This window comes from Copidosoma floridanum, unplaced genomic scaffold (assembly GCF_036245765.1).
Source record: "Copidosoma floridanum isolate Cflo_tuat_1 unplaced genomic scaffold, Cflo_Japanese_pri ptg000025l, whole genome shotgun sequence".
Lineage (NCBI taxonomy): Eukaryota > Metazoa > Arthropoda > Insecta > Hymenoptera > Encyrtidae > Copidosoma > Copidosoma floridanum.
In genome coordinates, this window is record NW_028321902.1 from 7,665,663 (window position 1) to 7,678,095 (window position 12,433).

The 12,433-nt window shown below is 33.3% G+C and overlaps 1 protein-coding gene across 1 annotated transcript; it reads right to left on the minus strand.

Moving 5' to 3' along the window:
• Positions 1–651: 651 nt before the first annotated feature.
• LOC149373978 (uncharacterized) lies at positions 652–2,395 on the minus strand. Its single transcript, XM_089595109.1, has 3 exons — positions 2,195–2,395; positions 1,693–1,746; positions 652–870 (listed from the first exon to the last, which is right to left on the minus strand). Exons 1-3 carry the CDS (start codon positions 2,393–2,395, stop codon positions 652–654), a joined length of 474 nt encoding a protein of 157 aa, XP_089451235.1.
• Positions 2,396–12,433: the final 10,038 nt, after the last annotated feature.

Below are 12,433 nucleotides of genomic sequence, written 5' to 3' on the forward strand. Positions count from 1 at the left end.
AATGAAACTTATCAGACAATTGCGAATAAAAATCAATGACATGATAACAGATGTAATCTGAGAACTAAAAATTTATACTGCTGATGAACGCTAACAAAGTGTATTAAAATTTTGTTTGTTGGTCAGATCATTATAATACTTACTTATATAAGTGCTTAAAACAAAATTTTTTTTTTCTTTCACTAGGAATTACGACGTTAAGTATAAAATTTCTCTAGCTACTCTCCCTTTACTGTCCCGTCTTCGCTCTTCTTCTCCTATAGCTTCTCTTCTTTCAAAAAAATGTTTAACAGCAAAACAAGGGAAAATTTTATAGGACATTTTTCTACAAAGCCTACTACATAACAGGTATTTTTACAGTAGACTCTCAAGTTATAAGTATCTGAAATGAGTGTTGGACAACAAAATTGATCTTAACATTATTGGACAGTAAATGGACGACTGTAAAAAGTGGATCAATTATTTTATATTATAAAAAGATTGAATTGTGTTTTTAACTTGAAGTTGATATGATTCAAACTATAAGATAAATAAAACTGTTATAGCTAATTATTTGTAAATAATATAGATTATATAATAAAACGTCATTATTTATTTTTTTTCTTGCTACATTTTCTTTTATTGCCTGTAACAATGAATCATTCGATATTTTTAATTTTTGTTACAATCTGGTACATCGACAACTGACTCAATTTTTACAGGAATCCGGATACATAGAACTTCGTCAGAGCAAAGTCTTGCCTCAATGCTATCCACATCGCACTCATCTGGGATATTATATTTTATAATGAGATGTGGGAAAGCATTTACAGAGTCGTCGTCTTGTTCATTTTTTCTAATGCCCGTTACTGAAATGGATTCATCAGTGACCTAAAATTCAACATATTTTTTTATTAACACTTGGAAGTTTTTACTTCCAAGCATCAGGAAACGTAAAATCGTATACGCACTACGTTTGGAGATTAAAAAGTGCCCTAGATTTCATATTAACTATTTATTTATATGAAGCCTGAAGCATTTTCAACTCACTCGCAAACTGCGTAATGTACTATGAGTGTATGTTCTTCAAATTGTAAATATTACGGCTCCAGTCTTTTACAATCTTAGCAGAATATTTATTGCAAATTCCCAATGTTGTGATGTGTAACGTTTCATCAGTTGGTCAATTGGAAGAAATCAAAAAATTGGCAGTTAAAGGGTAGGCTTGTGATCACCTTTTCTAGAGTATCGGAGTGTAGCTAAAGACGCCATTCGCGGGACCGCATAGATGAAAAAAGCAGTGAAAAGAAAAACGCAGATTCACACGCACATATGTATTTTTTGCATATCACTACACAATGGTCCTCTACTTAAGATAGGCACTCAACACTTTGAAAAAAGATGAGGGAAGGGATGATGGGTGGCCTTCGGTTACTGGGAGGAGGATTAGGGGAAGATAGGCAATTGTGTTCGAGAAAGCCACCTTAGTAAATATTACAATACCTTAAAATCGTGCGAGGCAAGCTGCTCATAAGCCTGATCGTTAGCGGCCAATTTTTTATACTCTCTCATTTACGGAAATACTTACTCAATTAAGAGAAATATTGCCATATCGAAAAGTTTTCGATCTTCATTGCAGGATTTTATATAATTGAAAATTTAAAAAAAAAACAAAAACGAGAAAAAGATATAAACAAAAAACTTCATACTTACGACAACGTTAACTGAATCCATGATAAATTCCGTGCAATCAATTTTTTTCACGGCCTACAAATATACCACTTTATTAAGTATTCAAGGAATAAAAAAAATAATAGTTATACGCCCCAAGGGACAATAGTACGGTATAGTTCCATCGGGTCGTGTGAACACCCCGAATTTGATACCGCACTTTTATTCCGCGAAGCGTACTAAATTTTTTACTTCCCTTCAATAAAATTTTTAAGATAGAGAGCGTAGCAACTTTTCAAGTAAAATTTGCATTATATGCCTTTTATGAAAGTATTTTGGCTAAATCTGCGTATAAATTTTATTCCGAGCCGTGGGCACAGGTAATAAATATGCAATAGTAACAAAAAACTTTCGTATGAGCAGAGAACGCAAGTTTCACCGGAAAAGAATGTTGCGCTTTCGTTCCTGAAAACAGAGACGAAATGTTGTCTTTTGGAGGAGGGTATAATAAATTTATATTTGAGTATCTAGCTCATGGCCTTACTTTAGCATTGTACTTTGATGACAAATCCACGCTGAGTTCAACATCCAGTTTTCTTGATATGTTGCTAGGAGACGTGATCTGATGACCCATGCTCTTCAAATAGGAATTGCGTATAGTTATCATATCCGTATAAGATGTATCTGTAGTATTTTCCGATACCGGTCTATCTACACCAGTAATCGGATCTTCCCAATAATTCATTTTTATAAAACTACTAGAATATAACAGCGCAAATGCTTGTTTGAAAAAGTCTGAAGAGTCACTGACAAAAACCAAAGTCGATTCTAGTGTTACTACGTGTTGCGTGCGTGACATCACTGCCGTATTTAGCAAGATACGTGCAACGGTATAGAGCCCACAAACAAGGAAGAACTAGTTAACACTAATCGATGTATATATGATATTTTTTGAAATAAGTTAATAAAACAAGAAGTTTGATTTGTCTTTAGATTTAAAAACTTGATAACTGTGTAGAAGAGAGCACGCTTTTTTCCGTATATCATCGCCATAAATGATTTCTGAAATTAATAACGACGCAAAAAATTGCCGTTATCGAAAAGGAATTATAAGTGTGCTGGTTTGATTAAAACTTACATCAATTTCAGTGATATGATTGATTAAACCTGTAGGACAATTGCAGTATCTTTAAATGTTGCAGACTCACTATTTTTACGAACTTTTTTTATCATTGATTAATGTTTTACCCACTAATTTTTTTTTAATAATAACTTTTAGAAATTGTTAATAAACCTGAGGATCTGTTATTGCTATATCATATTTTCCCACAATTTTCCTTTTTTTATGACTGAAGATTATTTTAACACCATTTTTTGTCTAAATTTTGCGTTAATTTCATAAGTGTTAAGGAAGTCTGACATTTTTTAATCTTGTTTTTCATTTAATTTTTTTGTCACAGTAATTTTTGCTTTTTTTTAAGATGTACAGTGTTACGGGGTGCAGCCGATGTGGAGTACCGAGGCAGAACTGGCAACCTCGACCGGGCCTGTGTTGCCCGGGTACCCCCGGCAACACCTCCACTAATCTTTATACGCGGGTCTCGCTCTCCGAGACACCGCAGGGGCCAAATATAGCGGTGACCTTGAACGTCGTCGCCTCTCGCGACGTCTTTAACACGACACAAAAGGGAAATTGGGCACACACTGGAAGGAAGCACTCACGAGTAAATTTAAAATAAGAAGTATATTCAACTAAGTAATATAAAATAAAATACAAAATATTACTCGCGGGTGTGTGTGTGATTCTCGAACGTCGAGCGCGCTTGCTCGACGTGCTCGCGGCGCGAAAACGCGAACTGGACAGACCTACGCGGGCTAATCTAGGGCCGCTGCCCTTTACAACAGACTGCCTGTTGGCAGGTAACTACGCGGGGCGGGGAGATCGCTCCTCGTAGCTGCCTGAGATAGGCCGAGCTAGACGCAGTGTGCGTAAGCTCGCAGAGGCTAGTAGGCGTCCCTACTGGCTGCGTGTGGAGATCAAGGTCGTCAGACCTGGACTTGGTCTGACCTTGCCGTCAGGTTCCAGAGCCAAATCACGGCACCAACACTTTCCGTGGCGTCGACTTAAAACCACAACTTTACACACCAAAAAAAACGAAAAGAACAACAGGAGACGGCATCACGGAAAAACTTGCTTCACGCGCGTTTGCTGGCCCAAGCTAATCTCATCCTTTTTCGCCTTTTTCTTCCTTTCCCCTCTTTTCCTAACTGTCCTCTCCGTTTTCCATTTTCCTTTTTTCCCTATCGGTCCTAGCCTACCGATGATGGCTCGACAGTATCTCACCGTCACAACAGAATGACTTACTATTTTAAGACATTAACTTTAAAGTTACAGGATAATATAATTATAAGGTTTTATATAATAAAGAATAATAAAGATCTGGAAAATATTATCCTAATACAGTTTTTATGATGTATAATAATTGTGACAACACCAGAATAATAATGGTAAAGTAATTAAAATCCAAAAAATTAAGTCATATTCCATTTCTAGAGGGTTGAATAAATATATATACCAGGGAGGTGAAGCCGTATGTATAAATATATTGTTGAATTGCTTTTACTTATTTATTTTTCATTACATTTTTTTCAATATATTTTTTTCACAATAAATAATTGGTGAACCTCTCGGTCACTCTCTTCCTTCCTCTTATTTTCGTTTTTGCTCGGTAAACCTGCACCTACGTTCGTTTTTCCTACAGTATCTTCTAGAATGCGGTTCCCAACCCCAGTGCATTTCTGCACTTGGATTAATTTTTATTGTTTCCGTGATCATAGCTTCGTTTGCCGCACTCGCTTTGACTAGATGGAATCCCCAATCTTGTGCGTTGCTGCTGATGAGTCACAATACGTTACAATAATCTCTTTTAAACTGACCAATTGCTCGACGGCGTTAGAAAACTCAGAGATCTTCCTATCAAGCGTGTGTAATTGACGTTTATAGCTTCTGTGTTTTATTTCCTTTGCTGTACTCCCGTTTACGAATAGCGTGCTCGATGTTTTAACCTCTATTTGCATGTTTTTTTTCTTGTGCACGTACGCCAGTCTCTCGTCAGTTAAGACTAGTGATATTATTTTGACTTCTACTGCAGATTAATCTACTCTCGATATTATTTGTTGAGTACCCTTTAATAATATTTCTCTGTGGTCGGCATCTTTATTTTGTGATATTCTCAAGTTTAAAAGACGTTTTTCTAGGTCTTAAATCTCAAAGTACATCTGCTTGTCACTACTCTTTTTCCCTAAATTTAATGTTCAATTTTATAAATTAGCTATTTTACTTTATTGATTCTCGAATGTACTTAGAGTTATTTAATCAGCTTTTAATCTGGCAGAGGAATCACTAATGGTTACTTCAATTGCGTGTATTTCCGGTATGAGAACTGAAGAACTACTGAATAAACTTAATTTTTCTTTACGAATCCATCATAGTAAATATTGTAAATTATTGTATTGTTACTTAATTCCCCTTGAGAATCTGAATTGATTTATGATAAATATTCAAGAATATTATCCCAAGATTCAAAAGTCCATGTGCATGGCTTTCCAGTCAATTCTATTGGCACTGTTCTCGGTAATAAATAAACGGACACACTATAAAAAAAAGTAAATTGACTGGCTGATATTTCACGAATTTATTGTATTTGACGTTGTTTTGGCCGATTCTGCTGTAGTAGAGACGTCTTCTCTGCTCGTCACGGTCCATCATTCTTTTTCTTTAAATCAACGCGTCCTTCAAATACAATGAAGCCTCTGTTCGTTAGAAAAAAACAATTTAATTTTATGAAATATACATCCATATAAGTAAAAAGGAGATAGAGATTTAAAAAGAAAATAAATAATATCACATTTGCCATAAAATACGACTATTTTGTCGGTTTTCATAAGTTTCAATTCATAAGTTTTTTTAAGAAGTACTATTAAGTTTATATCAAATATAATATTAATATTAATAATAAAAATCTGAGTAAGCAAAAAAATGTCAATGGGATTTTTATGTTACGTTAACTTAATATCTTCAACTTGCAAAAAAATGTTATTGTTACTGGTATTATTATTATTATTGTTGTTCTTTTAGTGATCATTGCCTGCTCTATGTTAATATGTATTAAATCGTACCTTAATTTCAAAATCATAACAAAAAGAAAGAATAAAAAAGACTTTTACTTAAAGTCCATCCTCGTGACCCAAAAAGCTGAGCCTATCTTCCGTTTAAGATGGTCCGAGTAGTACCCCCCCGCCACCCCCAACGCAACAGTGGGCCTCAGCTTCGTCCTCTGTGAGCAGCACACAGTTTCAAGAACTCCAGGGCTGGTCGAGCTCGTAACGCGGGAAACGCAAATCTCCCAGCTGCGAGCTTTCGCTCAGCACCGAGTGCCCGTGCCAGATGGTAAGCATCAAGTGTCGCAGATCTGGCACCGAAACTGCATCGGCCAAGCCTTCGGGCTTATCTGTACGAATTGTGCGTAGAAGCCTCGCGAAAGGGCCCATGTCCAGAGGCATACTCGAGTTGTCCCGCAGTCGCACGCAGCCTGAATATTTTTTTTTTTTTTTTCAATTTATTTATTTTTTTTTTTTTTATCATTGCCAACTTAAAATTGAGTGTGTCTAGATTCAGCCGAAATAAGTTGCGTAACTTGAAGTAGGAAAACTATTTGCTGTAATATGTCTTGACTGCATTTGATATTTCTGTCCTTCTGAAAAGTAAAAAGTTGCAACATGACAATAACATTAACATATAATAATAAATAGTTATGAAAATTTTTTTGTCCGCTGTGTATTTGCAGGTTCACGCAGATCTTAAAGTTTGATGTACGGTGTTTTCATAATATCGAATGTGACGAGTTGTAGCCATATACCCTGAAAATGTACTATAGAATTATTTATTTTTGATTTGTTAATATAGTCTTAAAAGAAGCAATCTGTGTTTTTTTTTACTATACAATAAACTTATACATAACGTCTGATTATATTTTATTTTACAATGTTCCTAAAATACCATGAAAACGTTATTTAGTTATAAAACAAGTGTTTCAAATTATTTACTTGCTTACATTGTGTCATTTTTACACTAAAAGTTATCTTTCAAAAACATACGTAATTAGTGACATTATAAAGATACAGTAGTATTAGCAAAAAAAAAGGTATCCAAACGGAAGCAAAACTCTATTGTCATTAGATAGATGGGTATATTTATTGCTCATGTACCTGAACACAATTTGTTTTTTCGAAATTTTTCTCTTTCTTTTTTTAAGCTATAAAAATACCAGTAATTTATAGCTACTTTTCAGGGAATCATTGCCCATTATTATGTACCGTATTATAGCTAAAAATTAAACCTAATTTTCATAGCTAAAAATTTCAGATTAAGGAGGTTCAGCCACTACTTGCCGATGAATACAATTTCGTACTGGTATTTCCATAATTACCAAAGCATTTGTTGAACGATGCATTAGATGGCTTAGTCCCAAAGGGGTGCTCGGGTCGTTCAAGGCACGGCACTCGGCTTCGCGACGATCTCTTAAGAAGGTCGAGGTGGACATCACTTTTTTTCAAGGAATCACTGTAAATTTTGCTCTCAGATGTTTTTTTTACGTAGCATTCTTTGTTTTTTGTTTGTACAAGCAGATCAATATTTTTAACAGTATGTGAATGACGTACAGCTTTTTTTTTCATTAGTTAAAATCAAACGTCTTTTTTTTGCGTCACGGGTTTTATTATGTAAACAAATTCTCCAAACCCTTTAAAAGGCTCTCACAACTACGCATCAGAGCCAATAAGCTCAACCATAAGGAAAAAAATTTTTTTTAACGCAACTTCAATTGTTCTCCGTCTTGCAAAGAAGACGTCGGCCCCTTATCGATACCGATTTTCAGGTTTTAACACACCACCCCAAAACATAAAAAGCAATATTTTATTGGTCTTCATTTTTTTCAGTTACTGTCAATGATATTTTACCTATTCAAAATAGTAACAGTACGGATTTTTTTCTCTGACCACACGTTATAAACACATCTTTTGTTTAATGAAGATAGTACCCACCTGCGCTCCAAATACTTGAACTGTTTTCTCCTAAATACGATCGAAAAAGAATTAAAAAATAATTTTTTAAAAATAATATGCTGGGTTGAAAATAAAAAATATATTTAGAAATTAAAAGAAAACATTTCGTAAACAATTATACTATTACCAAATAAATAATATCGATGAATAAATAAAAAGGGTGACCTTACAGAAACTAATTATCGCTGCCATAATTTGGCTTGTTTCTACGTCAAGTGAGAAACTTCTTTTCGACCTGATGGTTGGGCTATATTATATATATATTAAATGTTGTTATATCAGTAAAAAAAAATAAAATCTAGAGAAAAAAACCTATCAAAGTCGTTAATAATAACGCTTTGGTCATCTTCTGCCCCCTTAAAAAAAAGGATTATTAAACAATAATAAAACAAAAAAAAATCTCAAAATTGAAGATTCTAAATATCAATAAGAAAGTTAATTTGGTATAATACTCATATGTTTCGAAAGGCATTCCTATTAAAAAAAAAAAAAAAAATAGAATACACTTGATATTACTTATATACCGAGTACATATAGAGCTAGTAGAAAATAAAGGTCCAAAAAATTATATTGTTACTTAAAAATTAATTCATAAAAACTTTTAAATTAATATATTAACATTTTGGAGCATGATAAAAACTCAGTGTAAATTAAAGATTTAAATGTATTAATTAGAAAAAAAAAAATTTATTAGAATAAAATTACAAAGTGATTATTACGGAAATATGGCGATTTTAAAATTTCCATAATTTCTGACTTGAATGTTTCGCAAATAAAATAAAGCCACAAATTTTTTCAGGTCCTCGAATGTACAAAAAGCTTGTACGAGTGAGATCACAGTGTTCAGAGCAATTATTTAATTGTATAAAGAGCCAAAGTCAAGCTTTTTTAAAAATTAAATTTTTTCAATTTTAAGTGATTCCAAAATACCGTCCTTTAGGGCGTATCTGCGTAATTTACGTATATATGGCAATTTTAGAAATTTAACAATTTCTGAATTGAATATTTCGCAAATAAAAGCAAGCCACAAATTTTTTCAGGTCCTCGAAGGTATAATAAGCTTGTACGAGTTATATCACAGTGTCCAGAGCACCAATTTAATTGTATAAATAGCCAAAGTCCTGCTTTTTTAGAAATTAACTTTTTCAATTTTAAGTAATCCCAAAATAACGTCCTTTGGGCCGTATCTGCGTTATTTACACAGATATGGCAATTTTAAGATTTCGATTATCGCTAAATTTGATATTTTGCAAATAATAGCAAGCCAATTATTTTTTCAGGTCCTCAAAGGTACAACAAGCTTGTACGAGTGATATCACAGTGTCCAGAGCAATCATTTAATTGTATGAATGGCCAAAGACGAGCTGTTATAACGATTAAATATTTCAAATCTTGAGTGATTCCGAAATACCGTCCTTTTGCCTCTATCTGCGTTATTTACGAAGATATGGCGATTTTAAAATTTCAATAATTTCTGACTCGAATATTTCGCAAATAAAAACCAGCCACTAATTTTATCAGGTCTTCGAAGGTACAACAAGCTTGTAAGAGTGATATCACAGTGTCCAGAGCAATCATTTAATTGTATAAACAGCCAAAGTCCCGCTTTTTTAAAATTAAATTTTTTCAATTTTGAGTGAGTCTAAAATACCGTCCTTTTGGCTCTATCTGCAATATTTACAGAGATATGGCGATTTTCAGATTTTGATTATTGCTAAATTGAATATTTTGCAAATAATAGCAAGCTACTAATTTTATCAGGTCTTTAAAGGTACAACAAGCTTAAACAAGTGATAACACAGTGTCCAAAGCAATAACTTAATTCTATGAATAGCCAAAGTCCCGCTTTTTTGAAATTAATTTTATTAATTTTGAGTAATCCTAAAATAACGTCCTTTTAAACGTATTTGCGTCTTTTACGAAGATATGGCAATTTTAAGATTTTAATTAATGCTAAATTGAATACTTTGCAAATAATAGCAAGCTACTAATTTTTTCAGGTCTTTAAAGGTACAACAAGCTTTAAAAAGTAAATAAAATTGAATGATTGCTCTAGATACTGCAATATCACTTGTACAAGCTTGTTGTACCTTCTAGGACCTAAAAAAATAAGTGGCTTGCTCTTAATTGCGAAATATTTAAGTCATAAATCATTGAAATCTTATAATCGCCATATCTCCGTAAATAACGCAGATACGGCCAAAAGGACAGTATTTTGGAATCACTCAAAATTAAAAAAATTAATTTGTAAAAAAGCGGGACTCTGGCTATTTGCAAAGTTAAATGATTGCTCTGGACGCTGTAAAATCTTTCGTACAAGCTTGTTGTACCTTCTAGGACCTAAAAAAATTAGTGGCTTGCTTTTAATTGCGAAATATTCACGTCAGAAATCATCGAAATTTTAAAATCACCATATCTCCGTAAATAACGCAGATACGGTCAGAAGGACGGTATTTTGAAATCACTCAAAATTAAAAAAATTTATTTTTAAAAAAGCGGGACTTTGGCTATTTGCAAAGTTGAATAATTGCTCTGGACGCTGTAAAATCTTTCGTACAAGCTTGTTGTACCTTCTAGAACCTAAAAAAATTAGTGGCTTGCTTTTAATGGTGAAATATTCACGTCAGAAATCATCGAAATTTAAAAATTGCCATATCTCCGTAAATAACGCAGATACGGCCAAAAGGACGGTATTTTGGAATCACTCAAATTTGAAAATATTTATTTTCAAAGAAGCGGGACTTTGGCTATTTGCAAAATTAAATGATTGCTCTGGACACTGCAATTCAACTTGTACAAGCTTGTTGTACACTCTAGGACCTAAAAAAATTAGTGGCTTGCTCTTAATTGCGAAATATTTAAGTCAAAAATCATTGAAATCTTATAATCGCCATATCTCCGTAAATAACGCAGATACGGCCAAAAGGACAGTATTTTGGAATCACTTAAAATTGAAAAAATTAATTTTTGAAAAAGCGGGACTTTGGCTATTTGCAAAGTTGGATGATTGCTCTGGACGCTGTAATAACTTTCGTACAAGATTGTTGTACCTTCTAGGACCTAAAAAAATTAGTGGCTTGCTTTTAATTGCGAAATATTCACGTCAGAAATCATCGAAATTTGAAAAATGCCATATCTCCGTAAATAACGCAGATACGGCCAGAAGGACGATATTTTGGAATCTTTCAAAATTGAAATAATTGATTTTTAAAAAGCGGGTCTTTATCTGTTCATACACTTAAATAATTGCTCTGGACGCTGTAAAATCTTTCGTACAAGCTTGTTGTACCTTGTAGGAGCTGATAAAATTAGTGGCTTGCTTTTAATTGCAAAATATTTAAGTCAGAAATCATTGAAATCTTAAAATCGCCATATCTCCGTAAATAACGCAGATACGGCCAAAAGGACGGTATTTTGGAATCACTCAAATTTGAAAAAATTTATTTTTAAAAAAGCAGGACTTTGGCTATTTGCAAAATAAAATGATTGCTTTGGACACTGCAGTTTAACTTGTACAAGCTTGTTGTACCTTCTAGGACCTAAAAAAATTAGTGGCTTGCTCTTAATTGCGAAATATTCAAGTCAGAAATCATCGAAATTTTAAAATTGCCATATCTCCGTAAATAACGCAGATACGGCCAAATGGACGGTATTTTGAAATCACTCAAAATTAAAAAAATTCATTTTTAAAAAAGCGGGACTCTGGCTACTTGCAAAATTAAATGATTGCTCTGGACACTGCAATTTAACTTGTACAAGCTTGTTGTACCTTCTAGGACCTAAAAAAATTATTGGCTTGCTTTTAATTGCGAAATATTCACGTCAGAAATCATCGAAATATTAAAATCGCCATATCTTCGTAAATAACGCAGATACGGCCAAAAGGACGATATTTTGGAATCACTCAAAATTGAAATAATTGATTTTTAAAAAAGCGGGACTTTGGCTACTTGCAAAATTAAATGATTGCTCTGGACACTGCAATTTAACTTGTACAAGCTTGTTGTACCTTCTAGGACCTAAAAAAATTATTGGCTTGCTTTTAATTGCGAAATATTCACGTCAGAAATCATCGAAATATTAAAATCGCCATATCTCCGTAAATAACGCAGATACGGCCAAAAGAACAGTATTTTGGAATAACTCAAAATTGAAAAAATTAATTTTTTAAAAAGCGGGACTTTAACTATTTGCAAAGTTAAATGATTGCTCTGGACGCTGTAAAATCTTTCGTACAAGCTTGTTGTACCTTCTAGGACCTAAAAAAATTAGTGGCTTGCTTCTAATTGCGAAATATTCAAGTCAGAAATCATCGAAATTTTAAAATCGCCATATCTTCGTAAATAACGCAGATACGGCCAAATGGACGGTATTTTGAAATCACTCAAAATTAAAAAAATTCATTTTTAAAAAAGCGGGACTCTGGCTATTTGCAAAGTTGAATGATTGCTCTGGACGCTGTAAAATCTTTCGTACAAGCTTGTTGTACCTTCTAGGCTCTAAAAAAATTAGTGGCTTGCTATCATTTGCGAAATATTTAAGTCAGAAATCATTGAAATTTTAAAATCGCCATATCTTCGTAAATAACGCAGATACGGCTTAAAGGACAGTATTTTGGAATCACTAAAAGTTGAAAAAATTAATTTTTAAAAAAGCAGGA

Excerpts from the sequence above, each read along its gene's own strand:
- LOC149373978 (XM_089595109.1), bottom strand. The coding sequence starts at position 2,395 with ATGAATTATTGGGAAGATCCGATTACTGGTGTAGATAGACCGGTATCG. Across the intron at positions 1,747-2,194 it reads CATCAAAGTACAATGCTAAA|GCCGTGAAAAAAATTGATTG; the intron begins GTAAGGCCATGA and ends GTATATTTGTAG. Across the intron at positions 871-1,692 it reads TGGATTCAGTTAACGTTGTC|GTCACTGATGAATCCATTTC; the intron begins GTAAGTATGAAG and ends GTTGAATTTTAG.